The sequence below is a fragment of the Myiozetetes cayanensis genome, unplaced genomic scaffold (assembly GCF_022539395.1).
Source record: "Myiozetetes cayanensis isolate MyiCay16 unplaced genomic scaffold, myiCay2020 scf1, whole genome shotgun sequence".
Classification (NCBI taxonomy): domain Eukaryota; kingdom Metazoa; phylum Chordata; class Aves; order Passeriformes; family Tyrannidae; genus Myiozetetes; species Myiozetetes cayanensis.
Genome location: NW_026086604.1, coordinates 37,588,801 through 37,612,572, shown reverse-complemented (window position 1 = coordinate 37,612,572; position 23,772 = coordinate 37,588,801). Strand labels below are relative to the sequence as shown.

The 23,772-nt window shown below is 39.9% G+C and overlaps 1 protein-coding gene across 4 annotated transcripts in view; it reads left to right on the top strand.

Annotated features, from left to right (window-relative positions):
• LYN (LYN proto-oncogene, Src family tyrosine kinase) overlaps positions 1 to 23,478 on the top strand; it is a 50,982-nt gene extending 27,504 nt beyond the window's left edge. For all 4 annotated transcript variants that reach the window (XM_050322467.1, XM_050322458.1, XM_050322439.1 and 1 more), the window contains exons 9-13: positions 5,866 to 6,048; positions 6,755 to 6,831; positions 14,810 to 14,963; positions 16,750 to 16,881; positions 21,849 to 23,478. In XM_050322467.1, the coding sequence (XP_050178424.1) occupies positions 5,866 to 6,048; positions 6,755 to 6,831; positions 14,810 to 14,963; positions 16,750 to 16,881; positions 21,849 to 22,051 (749 nt within the window). In that variant the 3' untranslated portion in view covers positions 22,052 to 23,478. The remainder of the gene's footprint in view (positions 1 to 5,865; positions 6,049 to 6,754; positions 6,832 to 14,809; positions 14,964 to 16,749; positions 16,882 to 21,848) is intronic.
• The last annotated feature ends 294 nt before the right edge of the window (positions 23,479 to 23,772 follow it).

The following is a 23,772-nucleotide window of genomic DNA, read 5'->3' as shown; positions in this document are numbered from 1 at the left end:
GGGACATGAACCTGGTCCGATATACTTGTAAAGCAGCCAAATCAGGTCCAGAATCTAGCTTCTTGTGAGGAGAGGGGTTTGTAAAAGAGGGTAGATACCTAACAAATAAGTGGAATAAGTACTTATGGAGTCTTTTAAAGGAAAAAAGTAGTGAGTGAGCACTGTAATTTAGAGGGTTAAAGACAACAGGGTTTTTTTTGGTAGGGTTTTGTGGGGGAAATAGAAGGTGTGGCTCCCTGTCTCAAAATTGATGGGTCTCTCAGGACTTTGTTTCAAATCAGAAAGTGTTGAAGAACACAAAATAAAAAGAAACAATGTCTTTTAGTGAATTGCCTATAGAGATTTCATTGTCTCTTTGTAATGAAGATGCTCTAGTGTAGTGCATGGGACTGACAGACTGAGTGAAAAAAGAGAATAGGCTTGACCCAAGAGTATTGTCTGCCAGTCTCTGCTCAGAAAGTAGCTGACTTCTGTAGTAAGAAGACTAGAGATTGAACACCCTCTACCTTGAATTATCATGCAAGTCCCCAATAATAAAACTGTCATAAGACTTACAAGTTGTAACTGTTAATATATACACAGCAAAAAATTAGAGCATTAATTATTGTCCCCTAAATAATTATCTTTGTTGGCTTACAAGCAATATTTTCTCAGCCTCGGTGACTTCCTTTGGCAAGGGGCTATGTCCAGTGTCACATGGGCATAGTGAAAATGGTTTAATCATCTTGCTTTTGAAATGCTGCCTCTTCTGACACCTGAGTATTCTTTTGGCTTCTGTATTGCATGTTCTGTGCGCTGTTCATTACTTATGCACTTTTTACCAGTTACCACCTTGTTTGGGGTAAACTATACCTTCCTCCCAAAGTCTTCATTAGGATATTTTTTAAAGGCCAAATCATTCTCTTAGCCTTTCCCTGAATCTCTTTTTTGGATGTTATATTTAAATCGGAAAAAAATTGTTACAGTTATAATCATAATAGATCAGATGATGGTGATCATGATTATTATTAATTTTAAGGTGTAAGATTCTATAGGCAGGGTATTTCTGAGCAACTTAAGAGTGTATCCCAAAGCTTACTAGAAGACACAAAACTATGAAAGGGTCTCTGATGACCCATAAGAGTGGGTCAGTCTGACAGGAATGTCACTGCTTTGAAGAGATGCTCTCATTTAGAAGAGCAAAGCACAGATTGGTGCTGTTTGAGTGGCAAATTACACACACAACTACAGTGTCAATCAGAAAGCTCTAATTCAGTCATAGGTGTAATCTTTTGGTATAAATCATGTAAAAAATGCAAGCAACGCATCTCTATAGAAAAACATAGCCAAATTCAGCCTTTTATCTGCCTTCATGGGAAAAGGCTTAAGAAACCCTCTAGCTATGATATACATGAATGACAGTTTAGATATTAGTCAGGACAAGTGTCAGTCACTGTGCAGTTATTTCTGTTTAATAAATCAGGACCAGAAATGTTCAACTGACACTGAAATACTGTGGAGAACTTTTTGGTAGGAGATAATCAACTGCTTGAAAACGTAGATCATTTTGGGAAATGACTAATTCTGCACAAAGGAATAAAACTTTAGAAGGGTGTTTCTGGCTCAAGATGTTTCCTCTTGTTTGTGTCATTATTTTAACATCTAAAGTGGGCCTAACCCCTGTGTCTGAAATGCTGCAGTGTGAGAAAAATTAATGTACTGTGAAAGCGATCACTGTGTTTCCTCTTCTCTGCTTCCTTTCTGAAGCAAAAGAAGATGATTTGCATGGCATAAGTCCACTCAGCTCAGGGGCATGGTTTATCTTAGAACCAAGGAAGTTCAAGCTGGATAGCGAATATTGGGCCAGCTGTGTGGTGCGGGGTGTCAGCAAACACCGTGTACTGTAATGATCAACCAGGGACATTGGGAGGAATGTAGAGGTACTGAGAAACAACCTCGTTGCTGCGCTGTCCGGACTGGAGAGCTGGTTGTTATGCTACCACCTCACATACAGCAAAATTATTTTTCAGCTGTAGTGTGAATTAAAGGGCAATACTGTCCCATGGCTTAATTACTAAATAAATTTCCTCTTGATAAAGGGTACTTAGAATTGTGGTTTCAGAGGGAACAGTGTCCCACTCAGAGGAACTGTGCTTCCTAGTAAAGAAAGATGTAGAGCTACTGGACAGAGTCCAACAAAGGACCACAAAGATGTTGAAAGGACTGGAGCACCTCTCTCTTGAGGAAAGGCTGAGAGACTTGAGACTGTTCAGCCTTGAAAAGGCCAGGGGATGTTATCAATGTATGTAAATAGCTGAAGGAGGTATGCAGAAAGGACGGAGCCAGGCTCTTCTCAGTGATGCCCAGTGACAGGACCAGAAGCAAAGGGAACAAACTGAAACACAGGAGGCTCCCCCTGAACATCAGGAAACCCTTTCTCATTGAGTGAGTGACCAAGCACTGGCACTGGTTGCCCAGAGACCCTGTGGTGTCTCCATCCTTGAAGAGAATCAGAAGCCAACTGGACACAATCCTGGACAACCAGCTTGATTAGGTGTGTTGGACCCTGGTGCCTTCCAGAGGCCCCTTCCAACCTGAACCCTTCTGTGATTCTGTGAGATGTGGGAATATAGAGATAACACTGTTACTGCAATGTGAAGATAGGAAAGGGTATCTCTTACACTATTTTCTTTTTAGTATGCCTATAAGTACTTTCTGGGCTTCCACATTGATATCTTCCTCGTGAACATTTTGGAGGGAGTTAGATTATATTGTGGAAGGACTAAGAAAACCCTAGGAACAAAAATACAAGCTCCCATATCCCCAAAGCACTCCAACACATACCTGAACTGCTAAATTGTTTTGAGGATTCTATTCTAAGATGTAGAGAAGAACATGGCTCGTAGTGTGAGACATCATCATACATTCCTCAGACTTTCATACTACTGCTTGCTTCACATTTGATTAACAGAAGCTGAAACTGCAGAGGGACTCACTTCCTGCCGTGGTATGAAAAGTTTTTAGACCATGGATGTTCAGTGCATCTGGGCAGCTGCTTTGGTGATGTGATGCACCAGAGCAGCACTGCAAGAGCAGGGTCTATGTTTTATGCATTTTTGTTCCTAGTGTGCACTGATATGATGTGAATCATGATGCTCTGTGGTATTAATAATCCATGAAGAAAATTCTCAAGGAGGGCTAAGAAGAAAGCTAACAAGGCAAATGCAGCCATTATAGTGTATTTTATTAATGAGGCACATCTTGCTTGCATCTCAGGTGTAAAAGATTCTCTTATTCAGTAACCTCTGAATTAGAATATAAGTAATATGTGTTTTGAAGGTGTATTTTCTTCTGCAGCTGTTAGAAAAAAAACAGAGGAAATCATATCACAGAAATCCTTTTGTTACAATAAAAGACGTCTAAAACGAACCAAGAAAACTTATTGGTACATCTCATTACTATCAGAAAAGAAATTTGACAATACATAGATGAGCTGAATGTTAGTTGCAAAAAATCTGAACTTACATCAAATGTTCTAGATCTAAGCAAGAATTTCATGGTTTATCTATCTTTTTGAATTCACATTTAGATAGCAGACCTAAGTTCATTCAGCAGACCACGGTTCATTCATATAATATGGCAAGCAATACTGCTACATAGCAAGTGCTGGGTCTACACCCAAAATCAGGCTCAGTTCAGCCAAAGCAGGTGTTAGTGAATAGTTCAGAGCCCCAGGCACTGTACAAAGCTGGGGGATGATGCCGTAGTCACCTCTTCCCACAGCTCTCTGTGCAGTTACTGGAATCCTTCTGTGATGCAGATTAAACCTTAAATTTGATGTCACTAAAGCACTTTGAGGTTACCAGTTTTCTCTCCACCTGAGCAAAGGCTGCAGTTCCTTACCTGAACAGTAAGATTATCTTTATGGGCACTACCACAGAGGTTCTCACAGCAATGACAGGTGACCTGGCATGAGGACTACGACTTTATTGGGCTGGGGTGGTACAGATGCATACCAGAAAGATGCTGCCTGCTCCAGGTCCCAGCCCAAATAAAGCTAACACTGGTTTTGCTGATAATGTGGGTGGGAGAGGTGACAAATTCCAGTTTTGCCAGATTCTCAAGGACCACTTTTTTGTGTGTACTCATAGAGTTCATGACCACCTTTCCTCAGGGTTTTGGTGGCATCCCTGGCAATACTTGATGAAATAAATGAACATAAAAGAGATCAAGATCACTTATCTCTAGTGCTCCCACCAGCTATTTGCTTTGTATGTTACAACCAGAAGGTCAGGGTAGACTTTTTTACAGCAGAAAACCTCAGTGTCACTGAGGCATTGTAGTAAAGCCAAGTTTCTGTAAGTAAGACTCTAGTTTGATAGACCTCTGCAGTGAACGTAAAATACTGTTATATAGCTAATGGTGTGTTGCTCATAATTGGTTCACAGAAATAATGATATTAATTGATACGTTTAGTAGAGAATTCAACAAACTGAGAGTGGAAATCACGCTCTGCATTAGGGTATGGGATGGAATAGTAGAAATTATACAAATAAGCTTTCAGATTCTTAAGCAGAAAGAAATACATTTAATATTTTTTTTCTAATAGATATAAACAGGTTTGACCTATAGCTGTAATTTTTACTGTTAAGTAATTTAGAGAAATGTCTATGTTATGCTTTGACCTGATCATGTTTGGAAAAATGGATTTAATAATTGTGCAGGTGAATATTTTGTGATTGGCTTAGTGGCTTTTCTCAGATGATGATTCTTCTTCCAAAAAAGAAGATGCAGTGGTTAGAACAATCACTTAAGATCTGGGAACCAGGTCCTTGCTTTGCCACTGATTTGTTTTGTCAGGATGATAAATAGAATAAGGAAGTGGTAGATTCCAATTTGGAGGTGGTGATAGTCTGCAATGTTGCTGAATAAGGCAATGAGTCTATTTCATTGAGTCATGAAAGTTTTATCTCTTCTGAGAAATATTTCTGCAGTGTTGCAATGGGCATGATGGGGTAAAAAAGTTACATCTATATCCCTATCCCTTTCTTTCTTTCTCTTTTATTTCTTTTATTTTTCAAATTAAATGACTTCATGAGATAAACTTTAGTATCAGTGCTTACTACTCTATTTTTAATGCTATTTTAACATTTATTTCATGTTTGGGAAAATCAGAAAATAATTCTCTCTACTTTTTATGTCACGAGACTATTACATTAGAAGGTTTGATAAACAAAGAAATGAACCACAGCCACAGTCTCCTCCACTTTTGGCATGGGCTATGTGATAAGAAGTTACCACATTTTAAATCTTGTGCTGAACAGTGCAGGATTGCAGTCCTGGCAGCATACCCTTGTTGGTCACAAGAACACTCGTTTGACTGCACTTTCCCGTAATGCTCCATTTTGAGCACTGAGGGTTACGGAAAGGATTATAAGCATGAGACTGGCATGCATAAAATAGCAAAAATCATGGGATTTAAAGATACTCCAGAATCTTGCAGTCAATCCTTGGACACTGTTGGGTTCTGGGAAAATTTAGGAGGACATTCATTGAAACATGTCTTGACAAGTATTTTATGCGCCAGTTGTGAATGAAAACTTGGTATGAAGTAAAATCATTTGCTTGCTTGTTTGTTTTTTTTTTTTTTTTTGAGATGACTGATTTCTAAATATAGGGAATGGATCATTTTTCACTGCAACTTTTTATCAGTTGCAAAATAAAAAGGAATTCTAGCATAAATATTTGTGCTACATCCGGCACTTGCTTTCAGACTCTTAGCTATTCCTGGAATCTAACCTCACCTGCTTTACAGATTCCTGCTAGTCGGGATGCTGTGTGGTGCAGAGTGACTTCAGCTGCACTGATTGTACTCCCTCTTTGTAGGTTACTATCACAATAGTACGAAAGTGGCTGTGAAGACTCTGAAGCCTGGAACAATGTCTGTGCAAGCCTTCCTGGAAGAAGCCAATCTCATGAAAACGCTTCAGCATGATAAGCTCGTTAGGCTTTATGCTGTAGTGACCAAAGAAGAGCCTATTTATATTATAACAGAATTCATGGCAAAAGGTGAGAAAAACACTGGATCTGCAAACAGTGTTTTAGGTGAACTCCTCTGCTTCTCCTAAATTAGTCCCCTTTCTTTAAAAAGGAAGGAATGGTAGAGTTATTTTTTGAGTGCTCAGGTATTAATTGAAGAAGCACCATTTGTGAATGTGATTTTACAGTTTTCTTAAGTGCAGCATTTTTAATAGTTTCTGAATCAGAGGATAACCCCAAAATAGTCTCTGGTTCCTTTGGACTCCCTACCTACATTTTGTTTCTGGTATCATAGCAAGGCAATTAAAATACACCTTAGAAATTGCCTTATGTGGCCCATGAGTTGATAAAGGTGTGTGTAATAAGGTGAGTGAGGTGTGGTCCTGCAGGGATGGCTGCATTACTAGAAAAGGACCTTTATAGAGCAATACTGCAAAAAATATGCAAGGTTTCCTTTCATAGGTGATAATTTTCCTTGTTTTGTTCTGTTTTCAAGCAATTTTGTGTTGAGGTGTTTATGCTTTATGACTTGGAAAGGCTTGATGTGAGTACTTCGCCTAGGCAGCTTTCCTGATTGTCCATAGATTAGCATGCTTATCAAACTCAGCACCACTAAACTGAGATGTGGTCTGATGGGAGTTTTCTACACCCAGGAAACATCCAGAAAATTGGGGACTGGTGTGACCTTTCTTTTGGTAATAAGCTGCACTGACTTAATCTTTCTCTGTTGTAACAGGAAGTTTGCTGGATTTCCTGAAGAGTGATGAAGGAAGTAAATTGTTGCTTCCAAAGCTAATCGACTTCTCTGCTCAGGTAAAGTTTAGGAAATACGCTCAAAATTAGTGGGGTTTTATTTCTTTCAGAGTCTGAAACTCAAGCTGGGCAGCTTTATCTTCAGGGATTTTTGCATAAAGAATCAATTTTCAGATAAATTTTGAGTAAATGAGGTTATTTGAAAGGAGGAAATAGATAAAAGAGGTTTCAAAGGGAATGTGTGAGGTCACTGCTGGTGACCTACCTAGATGTCAGTGAAACCCTGATTAGATGGCAGCAGTACACATCTGCTTTCCTTTGTGGAAAGGCTGCTTTCAATTTGAGCAGCCATGTGTTGAAAGTATAAGTACAAGTTTGTGACTTTGTGCTTAGGAGATTCCTTCAGTGTTAATAAACGTATTGGTTTTTACTTCTTAAGTCAGGTTAATTGGTCAAACGTCTCTTAACCTCAGTGGACTCTACTTGGTTTCAAATTCTTACGTAAATTATTGTGAAATGATGTTTCAGTATACTAGTATATGATTCATGAACCAGGATGTTTGTTTCAAAATATACAGGTTATGCCATGTCAGAAATGAAACCTGGAGAGAGAGACCCCAGAGTGATTTGTGTTTCACAGACTGGATCAAAGGTGCCCAGAGCCCAGTGTTCTGTCTTCGACAGTTACCAGCATTAGATGTCCAGGGAGGCATGTAACAAAAGTAGAGTAATAATTGTGGTTTTGTGATTTGTAGTTCGTGTTACTAATAGATAATGAAGGTATTTCTGTTAGGTTATTCCTAACCAGTCTTTTAGGGGTTTTATTATGCATTAGAGTTCACAGATATTTGTACCCTATTACACTAATTTGTTGTAACTCATGAAGAAAGATGGGAAACCTTTAAAAGGTATGACAAAACATTCGGGATTTATACCAAAAAGTCACAATAAGAATATCATATCAATGTTTTATATAAGCATTGCTATAGAGATAAATATAAGATTGGAAATATTTCTTTACCAAGAGGGTTGTCAAACAGTAAAATAGGCTTCCCAGAGAGGTGATCAATGCCCCAAACCTGTCATTGTTTAAGAGGCATTTGGACAATGCCCTTAATAACATGTTTTAACTTTTGGTTAAAATGGCCTGAAGTGGTCAAGCGGTTGGACTAGATGATGGTTGGAGGTCCTTTCCAAATAGAACTATTCTATCCTATAGTATATTACATATCACATGTTATTATGTAGATGTTCAGTATATCAAATATAGATTTTTATTTAACATCAATCCAATGCAGGAGCAATTTTTGCTATAATTATTGGTTTTGTGTAGCTATAGGCTTTCTACGTTTTATGAATTCTTTGAGTAATCCGTCATTGAGAATTTAGTGGGATAAAAGCTTTGAAGATGTAGAAAACCTGCTGGATCCCAGGTCATGGCCTGAAGAGATGAATAGCAGTGGGCAGAAAAGAAGGAAAAAAAGGGAGCTTTGAAAATAGTGTGTAAAATTTAAGGGAGAGAAGAACATCTGTGAGCAGTGATATTAAAGGAGACCTGAGATGTAGAGAGAAAAGCACATGTAGTTTCGCAGCAGACCTTTTTGTTGGAGTTAGGGATGTTGTGTTCATTTTAAATACTGTGCTTACAGAAATTTAAGGCTGAAAAAGTGCAGTGAACTAGAGCACAACTCCGACTGTGTATAACTTGGGTAAATCACTTCAAGATAACAGGGGTCAGAGATTGTCATTTACAAAGCTTTGAAGGTCAGATCACTTGGAATGGACATCACTTGTCACCCTGATCTGACAGCAACCTCTCAGAGTCAGTTCCTTGCACTTGGCCTCAGAGGCCAGGACCTTGTGCTGCACAGGTGATGTGAAAAGTCCCTCTTGTCAACTCAGATGTAGACTATCAAAAGAAATTCCTGAGAGAGAACTGTGCATTATTGGCTTGCAGTGATCCTGGAGGGGTTTTCAGGAATGCCTCTCTGAGATTTCTGGCTGCAGCCCAAACAAAACTTTGGAACAGAGATAGCAGGATTTTTCTTGTGGAAAGAATCTGTAGGGTTTTTGAGCGCCTTTGTAAAGAACGCTTAATGCCATTGGGTAATAACAAAACTGTGTAGAACAAACTTGCAGGCTGTGTGTGTGGTTCCAGACCAGAGATTTCCCTCTGACCAACACCGATGTTCCACTGTTCTTCTCTATCTCCGACAGTCTGAATGTTAATTGATGGGTCTTTAGGGCAAAAGATGGACAAAAATATTTTCAGACTGCTGCTAAGGTCGTGGCAATTTTACTGCAGACCTGTGGATCACACTTTTCCAAAATGTAGGCTGTATATAAAGGAGAACACAAAATGTATGTAGCATTTTTGGTATGACTCTAGTTTGTACAAATGGAGCACTAATTTACAGCAATGATGTTAACCTCTCTGCAGAGCTAAGGGGAGAGAAATTTTGAGAGATATGTTTCAAAAGTGGTTAAAAATAATATGGAAGGAAGCTTGTGGTGAAGTTTTTAAAAAACATCAGGTTGTTTCTTTTTCCTTGGTGGACACACATGTGAGGTCTTCATTAGTGTCTAATCACGCCGTTCTGGCAAGGCAGTTTGTCAAACTGTCCCAGCTTCTCCTGGAAATGCAAGAAATTGTAGCTGAGCATTAGCTTATTTTTCTCCTTTTGCGTCTGTGATGTTACATGACACAGGAGGGACTGAGAATAGGAGAAAGGGAGGGAAGGTTGTGGTCTGTGTGACTATTAGATGGCTGAAGAATACAGTGCAGGTAGATGTACAGGAACACTCACCTGAAGCCGATTTTCCAAGTGTTGTTGAAGAGCAGCAACAGCTGTGAGTTGTTGTTTGCACTGCCAGGCTGTTGTTTAGTGCTCCACTTGCGGAATTTATTATGCCTTTGCCTTGAACAGTCTTGAAAAAATATGTGTTTACAAGAGGTGAAACATTCTGATTTTGAAAATGAGGACTGCTGCCGTAGGTGAAATAACACCTTTTTAAAAGTAAACCTTTTTCAAGCAAGTAATCAAATATACTCCTGCTCTACTAAACTGACTTTGCTGTTTAGTTAGATGAACTCACTCATTGATGGCCGTTTTTGACAGAGATAGCTGCTGCTACTTGGTTACACTTACATCTAGTGCCTACTTTAACTTACAGCTGTGGATTCTGGATTTTGATGGGTTTCCTTCTGAACTAATGGTCATGATTTTTGAAATTAAGTTTGTGGAAAAGATGGCAAGAAAATGCTTGCTAGGAAGGTGGTCCAGCTCGGTTTCTAAAGCAACCTGCCCTCTGACAGAGCTGAAGGTGTCTCTTGTGTTTTAATTAGTGAATGTGAGCAGGGGCAATCTAGTGTTAGCTGTGCCCTGGCAAAGACAATTTTCTTCACTAGAGGTGAATGTCAGATGTCTCTGAAATGAGAATGTTTTAAAGGAAGCTGAGGTTTGCAAACATATCCTCAGGCACATACTACTTGCTTTAGTACAGAGCAGAGCTGTGGCATTTCCCATAGAAGTCAGCAGAATTCTCAGTATGTTGGACACACCAGAAACAGCCAGGAATATGGAAAAAGCAAAACCTGAGCCTGCCTCCCTGCCTGTATGGCCACTGTCAGTGGATGGGTCAGCAGCATGGCAACCCCTTCAGCTGCTCCCACAGCTGCCTATCATCTGGCAGGCATTACCTGGCACAGGTAATGAGTGGTTCCCAGTGGTTCCCTTTGCTGGGCTCTGCCTGCCAGCTCAGCCACCAGACTCAAGGAATCCAAAGGGGCCATTAGCTGTTGATTCCCGGTTGCAAGTTGGAGTGTAAGTGAATTTCATTGCTTTGTCCATGGTCTACTGCCGGATCTCACTAATACAGCAGGGCAAAGCAGTCCACGTGGACATTGCCCAAATTCCCCTTGGTCATTTACAGGCAACAGCATGGCTCCTTCAGCACTTAAGCAACTGGCAAACTCTGGATTTTACTAGTTGCTTTCTGTCTTACCCTAGAGGAAATTTACCTGAAGAGCCTCCAGTTCTTTGTTTCACAGTTCTTGAATTCGTACTTGCTTCTGTTTGATGAGATCTACTGTAAACATATGATGGGAATTCAGAGAACCTTTTGTGTGTGTAAACTCTTCCTGCTTCTTATGCAAATCCATTACCTTCCTGGTAGCACACACATGCATAGTGGCTGTGGTTAGGAAACTGGTATCTGTTTTTACTGAACACACTCATGGTATAACTTTTGAACTGGTCAAATCTTTATCCTAAGAACAGTCTTTTTCTTTCTCATGCATTGCTGATGCTTTCATTAATTCTACTGTGACCCACAGCTTCACTGGCAGCTACTTTCTGCCTTCTGAGGCTACAGTGTCATTGAAATAATAGTAAACTTATAAGAAAATTAATAGAGACTTTTAATACAGTGTTTTAATCCCTCTCACCCCTCTCTTTTAAGGTCATAGGGGAAAGTCCTAGATTACAATTAATTTTAAGTCTTATTTGGCATTGTGACATTTCCACTGCATATTCCTTTTCAGGCTTCTTTGATTTTTAATGATACCCTCTAATGTTCTAGTGCATAATTATATACATTACTTTTATAACACTTTTTTTCCCCCTGGGTCTGCTTTGACTACATAACTGCTTGACTGGATCAAGAGGAATATGATTTTGCAGCCTTTCCTGACTTCACCTTTAGAATAAGCACTGCTGCAAACTGAAAATCGTTATTCCACCGATATATCACTAGAAGATATGTGTCTTTTGCAACAGTTCTTCACAGACAAAGAGTCACGTGAAGATGAACTCTCTTTTTGACAACTCTGTGATCAAGAAGTGTGTTTTATTTTATTATGCATCTGGCCATTATTGAAAGGTACCTGAAAGGTACCGTTACTGAAAGGTTAATCCTAGACCAAAGACAGCCCTGTCCAGATGAATAACACATCTGCTTCAAACCTTTCAAAACTGCAGGCTGCTTTTAGTGAGGCTTTTCCCAGGAACTGAGACAATTACCCAATTTAAGGCAGTGTGAAACTCGGGGTATCCTCTGCTTAAAATGCACAGACAAGATGCTTGTGTCTACCTAAGAATTTTGCACTCATTTCCAGTCAGGTTTTTGGGATGCTCTGACTGACCACCAGCTGTGGGCCTGAGCAGCCCCTGTGGGCAGCTGAGAACAGCTCTGAGGCCACTGTCCCACACCTGCCATGACTTTTAGCTGAAGCTTTACAGTTACAGAGGCTGTCTAGTGGAATGATTTATTTCTCCCAGAAGACCGTTCTCCCATTCTTACCCTGGGTGCGTAGTTCCTGGTGTGTAGAGATTTGTTGGTTGGTTGTGTTTAAAAGGATTTAATTTGGGTATTTCTAAAAGTGTGTCAGTAGTTCATTAAAGGTGACGGGGAACTGCTCCTTTCTTGGCAGTAACACTTGTGCAGTGTAGGCAGAATCCTCTCTTAAAGGCCACAAAATATATTCGTGAAGCTCAAATTAGCTTTCCCATCCTGCCTCCTGAATAGAAGTTACATGTAGCCGAACAGTCTTGGCAGGTACCAATGATCATCAAAAGACAGGGGAAAAGGCTTTAATTTTCTTTTGTTCATATGAATTTCTCTACCATTAGCATATCATTTGGCAATGAAAACCCAACAATTATCATTAGAAGTTATCACTTGGGCTCTGGCACCCAATCCCGTGATCAAAAAAAAATCGTAATTTTTTTTCTTTCTTCTTTTCCCACAAGCAAAGATTTAACGTGACTAGACGTGAATTCAGTTGTCCAGTTGCTGTGTTTCCCCTCCTTCTCCCATTCAAAATTCCTTGCTCATTATTCTTTTCCTACTTTGGAATTTTTAGCATGCCCCAAATACTTGCATATGCATGGATTCTTTGAATTTTTCTGATTCAATGCAGTCAAAACCATTGTCCTGGAATTTTACAGAAATATAGTTTGTATGTGCTGAAAATGTAATGAATCATTTATTTTCACATTCTTATTTGTGACTAATCAAATGATGACTTTGGTGAATCCAGGACAAATAAGAGGAAATAAAATGGTCTTTCCAATGGCTTTTCTTGGTTGGACTTAGGAATTAAATATCACCACATCACAAATGTCTCTTTTGTGAAGTGGTTCTTCATGCCCTAGCCAGCAGTTTGCCCAAATATTAAATCTGTGTGGGGAAGAAGGAGGAAAGTTGATTCCTCTGTGATAATTTATGTTTTTTTGGTGATATTAGTGGACCTGTCTGCATTTTGGCTTGTCCAACCTCAGCACTGATCTTACACCAAAACCTTCCTTTTCATCTCTCCTTCTTCCCAAACCCAAGTAATGGCGTGGGGAGGAGAGAGAGGCGGAGCAAGCTCTGAATTAAATTACCGCTCTTCTACTGTGGAGCAATTATTGTGTGTCTAGTAAGACTCTGTGTGGCAATTATTCATTAGTAGCTGCTTCCTTCATTATAAAACATCTTACTTATTTCTAGAAAATGTGAAATGCAGGTGTTCTTCATTCTCTTCATTGTCGGAGTTTCTTTCTGGTTTGGTGTGAGAACCCCCCCTGCATTGTACAAGGGCAGTGTCACACTGCTCTGAAGAGTATATCGGTTTGTAAGAAGAGGTTTGCAGTGGAAGGAGGTGGGAGGGCAAGTGGCTCTATTTTTCCATTGCTTAAACCGAAAAAGAGGAACAAAGACCATGTGGTTTTGTGTTGTAAGTGTGTGCCTTTGCAGTACCCCTCGGGGACTTTTTAGAAACGGATAAGCAGAAGTGATGGTAATGCTCTCTTAAAATTTGGTCAGGTGCTCCTGCCTGCTTTACTGCAGAGCAGAAATGAGCACCTCTGGTGCTGAGAAGAGATCTGTCCATGTGTCTCCCTCCTGAGGTGGAGAGGAAACAGCCTGCGAGGAAGGTGCTGCTGGGGACTGGCACTGGCAAAGGACCCTTGCTGCTTTACTGCTGCCTCACTGGCAAATCTGAGAGTTTGTGTGTTCCCAAAATCATATGGTCACTAGTGAGGGGTCTGTCACCCACCCACAGACATCCCAGAGAGGTACCTGTGGCACAGGTTGCACTGTGGCCCTTGCCTGGAAATGGCCCATCAACAATCTCACAAGAAAGATAAAAAATGACAGCTCACAAGAACAGGTTTTATTTTTGTTTTTTCTTTTTTTTCCTTTAGCTTCTCCTAAACTTTTGGACAGAAGAGTCTACACATCAGTTTATTTCTCTGAGTTTAGAAACTGTTATTTCAGTTTGGATTTTTTTTTTTCCTGGAAAGTAAAATGTTTTCCTTCAGGAAAATACTGACAAATACTGAAAAAAATCATCCCTGGTGCCTATTTTGCAGACATTAATCCTCTTTAACTTGGTTTGGAAAGCAATTTGGGCTGCTGAAATACAATTATATTTATTTATGATAGTATCTGAAATCTGGCTGTTGCTAAACACTCCTCATGTATGAACAGGTACATGTTGTTGTAGAATAAAATAAAGTTGTTTGCCCTATCTTAGTAATTGTTTCCTGATTGTCCAGACCTATACTGAGTAAATAGAAAGCTGTTGGTTTTGGTGGGTTTTTTTAACTCTCTGCATTGTTGCTTCACCAGTCCTTAAATGGAACATCTGTATCTTAACTTATTCATTCCTTCTATTTTCCTAGTATTTTGAAAATAAACCGGTTAGCAGTTTGGGAAAGAGAATATTTTAATAGAACTCTTAGGGACATTTTAATTAAGATTTTGTTTAAGGAAATGTCTCTCATACATGTCTAATCCTGCTAGCTGTTATTCACCCAAGCAATTCTTTCAGAGCTGTTACTACTGTAAGCATAGTTTTACAGGACTGGATCTGCACACAGGTTTTCCATGGCAACTTCGTTTTCCTTGCTTCCATGTAAAAAATGCTCCGAAGACCCCAATAATGAATAAATGGATGTGGCTTTGCTGATACACTGGAAAAACAGAATGGTCAGAGCTGCTAATGGAGTTGTGTGGTGTCAAAATATCAACACAGTTGTTCTTTTGCTTACAGATTGCAGAAGGGATGGCATACATAGAAAGAAAAAATTATATCCATCGAGATTTGAGAGCAGCGAATGTTCTGGTTTCGGACTTACTGATGTGCAAAATTGCTGATTTTGGACTAGCGAGAGTCATTGAAGACAACGAATACACAGCAAGGGAAGGTATGTCTTTTCACTTTTGTCTTTGAAACTTCCACCTCTGGGAGGCAGTGGGGCTGTATTTAACAGTAATACAATCACCGAGGGCAGAAAGTCCTGTAAAAACTTCCTAGAAGCAGCATTGTAATGCCAACAACTTCTGAAAAGCTTAAGGAAACAAATAACCTTTCTGTGCTCTCCAGGCTTTTTGATGAGTTTATTTTAAATAGGCTTGAAAAACAAAATAAAATGAGAGTACTTAACTGCACACAATTTTTTTTTTAATTGAAGAAATGAATTACACAGCCACAGCTTCCATCTCACAGAACCAAATGCCAAGAAAATACGATCTTTTGTTCTCTTCACATCCTTAATTCCTAATTTCAGAAAGGGAAAGGAAGGAGCCCCAGCAGGTGTAGTGGCTGGTAACAAAAAAAAAGCTTTAGCGGGACCGGTTCTCTTTTAAAGCTGCTTTAGGAGCTGCAACATTAATTTGCATGTTCAGCAGCATTGCTGCTACTTGTAGGGACACTGGAAGGCTGGGCCATGTCCCTGTTCAGCACATGGATGGGAGGTCAGAGTGCAACAGGGTCAGGACTGGAAAGAGGAAAAACATTTGAAGTTAAGGATATGTGTCTGGGGTTTGCCAGGTGTGTTTTGCCAGTGTTGTCAAGGATCCTTTCAGGAAGGGCACAGCCAGTTCGTTGCAGTGAAAAGTTTTTATTTGTGCTTCCATGCACAAATGGCATGAGGGTAACTTTTCAGAGCGAGTTTGTTGGCTGGCTTTCCCCTTCTCGTTTCAAAGACACTATGTCAGGTTTTCACACAGTCTGGATGGAAATTGTGGTAATGTAGGACGAGAGGGGAAGAACCAAGGTATGAGGAAGAAAGAGAACAATGTGCTACAGTTGAGAGTAAAGGAAGATGAGCGATTCAGCAGTCAGTGAATTACAGTAATTCTAATAGATCAGAGCAAAGGGTCTGATTAAGCAGTTTTCAGAGGTACAGACCTGTATCTGTGTGTTTTAGCTACCTCTGAACATTGTGTATTGATTAAATTAACTTTTCACGTTATAAATTTTTTCTGTTGAGTTTCTTTGATGTGTTTGATAGTTTCCTAGCTTACCTGGTATTTTGTGTAAGAATGATAGAGCAGGCTAAAAAGGGCTTAGAGACAATCTGCTTATATTGCTTCTCATTGTCAAAAGAACTAATGTAGTATTCCCAACAAAGGCTGCCTGAACTTTTTTCATTTAACTGGAAGGAGTTTGCTTTTATTTGGCAGTTTCTGGAATCAGTTAGTTATATACGAAGGACAGGAACCTAAAATATGATTTTTTTAAGGTATGTCTTGCTACTGCTTTTGCATCTGTGGCTGAATGGGAAATGCATTCAAGTGTATGTTCAAGTCAAACTGACTTTATTTAAAATAGGGAAAGTTAGTTAAAGTTTTGTGACGTTCCAAGTGATGGGAATTGTAAGACTGTTGCCTTACCACTGGGCAGAAGGGAAAACAGTGACTATAATTTTAGCAAAAATTCGCTACACCTAGGGATCAGAAGGTGCTATGTAACTTGCAGTATCTTGTTTGCCACTCTGACACAGGACATGCAGTGTGGCAGAGTGCATCCTGCAGCACATCTCTGCCGATAACTTTAGTACAGAAGGAATTTTTCTTCTTATAAAGAAGGAATTTTGGTAATTTTGCTAACTTAGGGGTATCAAAGGTGTGTCATTTATGACCTTTTACTGACTTGATATTGAGTGTTTAAATTTGCCTTTGACTATGACTGTACTTTTTTGTTTTTAGGTGCAAAATTCCCTATTAAATGGACAGCACCAGAGGCAATTAACTATGGATCTTTCACTATTAAATCTGATGTGTGGTCATTTGGGATTCTCCTGTATGAAATTGTTACATATGGAAAGATTCCTTATCCAGGTATGGGCCTGGGTTTTTACTCTGTATTTACACTTTGGTGTTAAAAAGCAAACAAAAATATGCAGTGATAGAGCTGGCATCTGACAATAAGTGACCCCAGTGATTTGGAAAATGTCTTACAGGTAATCTTACTGTTTTGAGAACTTACAGTCACTGCACATGCCTCTCTGGGGTGAATTTTAGCAAAGAGACTAAAGGCACCATGAACACATAGCCGTTTTTATACATTCCAGAGGTGTTACATCTGCATCAAATGGTGCATTGTCACAGATCTCTGCTTTATGAACAGAAGCTCAGTCCCACTGTGAGGATGCAGTGCTGCAAGTTCTAAAGGTGCTGTGTAAGCTGCTGGGGTTTTTTATAGGGTAATATGTGAAAGTACTAAGAAAGCATGTTTTCACAAACAAATAGGCTGTAATGATTTGTCAGCGCTGGCTAATCTAAACAAATATGAAAGCAGACCCTAAGGCAGTGTTGATGTACCACTAGGAATATTTACTATTTGTTGTTCCATATAGCTCAGGTACGAGGCCACAGAGGTGTACACAGCAATTGTAGCTTCATTTAGGTAGCTGTGAGATGATTACGTGTTTCATTTTTTCATTGTTAAACACAGTATGTATCAATGTTTCTAGCACACAGATACTACTTGTATGAAGGGTTTTTTAATGCACATGGAATGGTTACATCTCAGGCATAGATGATTAATTCTGAGCAACAGACTGTATTCATTTAAGCTTACTGAGGTTATGGAAAATTGACCTAAATTCTCTTCCCTTCTGGGCAAATGGGGAAAGTACAGCCTTACTTACCTGTATTGCACGTATCATAAGATGGAGTAACTTCTGAGAAGAACACTTGGGATCCTGACAGGAAAGGGAGAACAAATACTTCATCCAAGCAAAGCTTTCCCAGGGCTTCCAGTGCTGCAGCTCTTGCTCTTTAAGCAGTGAAAACATTTTCACTACCGCTTCATGAGCAGCTGGAATTCTGCATCCTGCCAGAGATGGTTAAGAGGCAGACCCAAGGCCCTGAAATGACTGAACACCTCTGGGTCCAAGGGAGATGGCACCTCCCATGAGACTCAGGCAGCAGGAAAAAAGGGGTGATGGTAGCCAACTTTTACACTGTGTTATGGAAGAACGTATCGACTTTCCATACAAGAGTTAGAGCCAAACCAGACATTCTCATTGCACTGTAAGGTTCGAGTCCAGGAACACACTTAAGCTCAGGACTAGCCCCCTTAAACTTCAAGAGGTGATAGGGCTGCTTGCACAGCTAAGTGTTTAAACATAAGCTCTGGGTTGGTTTGTAGGTAAGGGCTATGAATTATGTGACTGCTTAGCAGGTCCTCCCAAAGCTACTCTGAAAAGTGCTCCTGTCCCCAGAAAGGATCAGACAGGAGTTGTGTGCAGCCAAGAAACAAGTGATTCTTCCCACAGTCAGGATATCTTTTTTTTTTTGCCTGTTAGCACATGCCTATGTTTCCAGACAGTTGCCTGAGCTGAGCCGGGCTCACCAGGTTATTTCTGGATGCCTCGAAAATTGTCCTTCCTTCCCTGAGCAAACCAACAAGCTCACCTGAAAGCCAGCGTTACAGAAATACAAACTCCAACCCAATACTTAATTCTGCAGCTAGGTCTGCTCTCTCTTTGCCTCCATAAACCATATCATATTTTTATTTTAAGAACAAAGTCAGTCTGTACAGCAGGCACTGTACTGCTGGAATACTGTGGGAAAATACCTCTTCTAGGGGCAGTCTGGGCAGTTTTTCTTTCTTTAAATCTGGGATCAGTTTCATAAGCACCATAAATAATCCATGCACTGTGGATTCATTTGTCAACCAGCAATTAGAAGTGGAAGGCTCTTGACTGCATACTGAAAGATTTTAATAGTTTGCAGGTATTGCTTGCATTAAAAAGGAAGAGGGATATATATCCATTTTAAATAGAAGTATAAATTGAAATAGCCTCAGACTGAAAGTTGATACTGAGAATCAGAATCACAGGAAAATAAAAGGGTGACCCATTATCTTTACATGAAGAAATGTGACAGATTTAGGCAAATTACCTCAGCATGGCAATAGTAACCTGGTGATAGGTTGTAACCAGCAGTCACTGGAAAGAAAGTAAACTGATTTTTCACTTCTAATTGGAATGCTTCAAATTATTATTTTCAATTATTAACCAGCTCTAGCAAGCAGAGAGCATTCAGCATAAAGCTGCATATAAAACTATTTGAGTTGAAACTGGTAAATAGTTAATACCTGTGAGGAGAATCTAGGTAAGCAACTTGGTGGGAAGGATGTCCAACCAAGAAACTTGGAGCTTTTGTGATCTTTGTTCCTAAATTCCAACAGCTGTTCCTCTTCCTGAGAAACTCAAAGCAATTAGTGGGACTATTGGTTCAGGAACTACCTCTGAAATATGAAACAAGATTCTCTTAAAACTAATTTCTGGGTGATTATATAGTACGTCAAATGCTGGCAACATCCACACCTGCATTCCAGTTGTGTCTGCTGCTCTTCACAGGGTATGACCCTTTCTGTACAGTGGGACTCTTCCTTTGTACCACAGTGTTCACGTAATTTGCCAGGCTCTCTAATGTAAGCAAATATGTCTTTGGAAAGCCTAACAGGTACCACAGCATAAATTAACAGACGTGGACCAAAACTTTAGAGCTAGTGTCCCTTACTAGCATTCAAGAGGGTGTAAGTGCAATAAATATGCATGTGGGGATATATTTCTTTTACTAATTAGGATTTAGTTATGATGAGACCTTATGGCAAGAGTTATGATGATCTCTAGTCACAGGAAAAAAAAAGTTAAACAAGTGGCTATTTTGAGAATATTGCATGGACTGTGGGTAAGCCTTTTTCTTTTAAATAAAACCCCAAACACATGTAAGTATGTACGTGATGTATTTACTATGGGATACTGATGAAAGCACCTTAATTTTTTGCTTCTGAGCTCCAATGGTTATTTAACATAGTTTTCCTGCAGGGCAGCTGAAACACAGGCTTTGTCTTTAGCATTCAGGATGTAATAATTGGTCCTGCAGACACTAGATCTAAGCACAATCCTATAAAGCACTTAAACCCAAAAAATCAGTCCCACCCTGCCCAGTAGCAGCAGTCCTCATGTAGCAGCACACAGTTAACTAAGACTTTGCATAGTATGAATAATTATTTTACTGTACATATTATATTCAATCCATTTCTTTAAGCTCAAGCAGTCAGATCGCTGTTCTCTATAAAATGCTTTATTGACTTTCTTCCTGTCTTTAATTTGTCTCTATATAGCAGTAATTCCTTATTCTGTGACAACATGCCATTCCACTACTTCAAAGTATTTCTTTTCTGCACATGGGCAGTATCAGCTCAGGAAAACTTCCCTTCTCTTTCCAAAGAGGAACTGAAAATACAAAAGACGTGCCCAAAGTAAGCACTTTGATCCAGACTCAGATTACATGGCCGATGGTATTTCTGGAATAGGCTAAAGCCAAAAGGCTTGAGCTGAAGTCAGCTATATGAGCTATGGTTATCTTGAATAATCCAAGTAGTTATACTGGATAAAGTTGTCATTTGGTTGTAATTCAAATGTGTCCTTACCTGCCAAGTGGCATAAATCATAGCCATAGTAGCCAGATAATGTGAACAAAGATCTGCTCAGTCTGCAGCAGCAGAGCTGCACAGTCACCAAGTACTTGGGGGAAGCACCACATCTGCATCTCACTGCTGACCTTGCCCAGAGCAGGACCCATCCTGCGTCCTCTGAGCCAAGTGTAGCTGCTGTGTACTCAGCAGCAGTGATTGTCACACGTGGACCTGATCAGAGGCAGAATTGCCTGAGAAAACCACGAGAAACTGTAGTCTTGGGCAGAGATGGCTGCTGGGTGCTTCCTGCATGTCCAGTCATCAGAGCAAACAGCGTTCACTGAGTACAGAAACCTTAGAGTCTGTGTCCTGGAGAAGGTAATCCTGGCACCATTACTCCACTGGGTTGCATTAGGTTTGCAGAGGAAATGACAAGCCAAAAGGCAGGTTTCTGGGTAGGCCTAAAAAAGCAAAAGCTGGCCCTAGCATAGCTGACCTTCTGAGAGAAGGTGTTGAAATTGTTCTGTGAACCGATCTCTCAAGGGTTTGATGAAGCAGGGGGGAGGGGTGATGGGAAACAAAAGAAGTAAGGCAGAGGATGGTGGAGTCCAGGGCAGGTATCTCTCACATGACGTTAGTTGGCATGTGAGACTCAGGATGCACTTCTGATAGTTACACTTTGTACCCTCTGAAGGAAAACAGTAACAGGGAAACAAAGCACAGCTCAGCACAGATGGCAAGATGGTTTTGCATGACAGCTGTTACAGGACAAGGAAGAAGGGAGAGGAACTTGCCTGTTACAAGTAAGGATTTTATGAGTGACTGTCCAGTGTCTTGCAATCAGCAGCACTTACACAAAAGCTGATGTAGAAGAAAATCTGAAAGTGTGCTACTACATTGGGCAGGGTGACTTGGCAGCAGAGTCCAACAGGTAGGCGGCTCTCCATCTCAGTATGGATGGGGACTATAGCAAGCAGGTTAGTGGTTCTGCAGCTAGAGACAAAGGCTGGGCTTTTGCTGTGGATCTCACTGCCCCTGAAAGCAGAATAAAGGGTGGCAGGACTGGTCAGAAGAACAGAATGGAGATGGTTCTGGAGACAAGAACGATGATCTTTTTAGACTTGGCTCTACCTATGCTGCAAGACTTAACTGCAGAAATGGAAATCCTCCCACCCCCCAGGACTTTCAGAGCAAGTCCCTCATTGTGGTGCACAACTCGGCCTTGTTTATTGAACTCATGTTAGTAGCTACTCTTTAAAAGTAGCAGTAGTCTTGTATTATTGGGTGAAGGTCTTTAAAGTGAAGTAAATAAAAAAAGCAATTTCTCTAGGAATTGAGATAATTTAATAAAATCTTTTTGTTGTTTTTAAAGGTATGAGCAATTCAGATGTGATGGTTGCTCTTCAGCGTGGGTACCGAATGCCACGCATGGAAACCTGTCCAGCTGAGCTTTACGATATCATGAAAACATGCTGGAAAGATAAAGCAGAAGAGAGGCCAACGTTTGATTATCTACAGAGTGTGCTTGATGACTTCTACACAGCAACAGAAGGGCAGTATCAACAACAGCCATAGAACAAAGAACACTTTTTCTATTGACGTGGATCATTGGCACAGACTATCATTTGAACAGACTGCTCAAACCAATTACTTCATGAGTTCAGATGTCTTAACTGAGTGTGGAAGCTGAAACGCTGAAGAGAAATAATAATGTTTTTATTTGGTTGAACCAGTTCCTCTAAAGCTTGAATTTCTCCTTAAATGTTCTGTGTTTTGCATCTGTAGAAACATCCCAAAGCAAACAGGCTTTTTGGGGTGGGGAGGGAGGGAAAGCCATCAGGCCCTGGTACAGCTTGACAACACCTCCTTAGGATGTAAGTCATGCAAATATGTTACAAGGAGACCTTTAAAAAGGGGTGAGAGGATCCAGGAACGGCTGTTTTTCAAAAGAACAAGTCATGAAGAAGAACTTACAGATTTAAGACATGCTGATGTTCTTAAATCATCTTTTTTGAAATACAGCATATTGTGAAAATTATTTTTATATACTTGTTTCACATTAGTATCTGGCATACTGTCACCTCTTGTAAGACTTTCTAAACAGATTTCCTTTGAGGAAGAGTTATGTATGTAATTCTTTACACTGAAAATAGTTCTGTTTTACTGCTGTATTACTCATACTAAATTTAAAATACTTTTCAAAGCATCACAAAGCCCTCACAGATGCAGAAATACAAGATGAACACCCGTGACAGCAGAAGCAGCAACACACCTGGCTCTGTGTTCAACTTTCAGCTTCCCACAAGGCCAAAGTAATCATCTGAAGTCCATGGGAAAGCACAGGATTGTGAAGGAAGTTAATACTTTCATTGCAGTTGCTGAAACTGTTACCAGTGAAAATATGTTAATGTTCATTTTTAATCCTCTTTGATTATTCACGACTATTCCTTATATTTTTGCGGCTTTAATCAACTAACCTCAAATCTGTTTTAAAACTAAAACTAGCTCTAGCACTATCAAAAACAATTTGTGGAAGTACGCAATAGAATACCAAGTTACATGGCAGTGACACTGTAGTTTGTTGTTCAGTATGCAAATCTAATTCTTAAAGTGAATGCAATTTGCTAAGCTCTGTATATTGAATTGTTCTATCAAATTACTTACCAAAACAGATGAGCCAGGGCAATTGCAATGTAACCACAGCATAGATTACTTTTTGTTTTTCAAAGTGACACTGGTTCTTACAACTGAAACCCAGTACACATCTTTGCCACCCTTCAGGCCAGTTATTTAGGCAGATGGTACTTTGCAGAAGCTTAAAACCTTTCTGATAAAACTTCAGTGTGCCTGCAGTTGAAGTTCAGCAGCAGAAGTATTCAATGCTTTTCTTTTCCATTGGCTTCCTTCAGTCAATCTGTGCAGTTTAAGCAGACTATCAGTTAAATATGTAAATAGTTTCTATTGTATGGTGATTTTTAATTTTAATAAACACTTCATCTGAAGTAAGTTGTGTGGCAGTAATTTGAGATAAAACAAATGGCTGATGTTGTATCCACAGTGGTAGCTTCACGTGGAACAGGGAAACATCTGTGCATCACCACTAACAAGACTAATGGATTCTGCTTTCCTTACAGCCATTCAACCTTGAGAAGCTGAAAAGGACCAAGCCAATAATTTTTGCATCCTTCATGTGGTTTCTTTTTGACCTGACCTGGAGGGCATGAAGAGAGGAAGCCAGTCCTCAGGTATCCTTCAAAACAGCTTCTCAAAATCCTTTAATTTAACAGCAACACAGT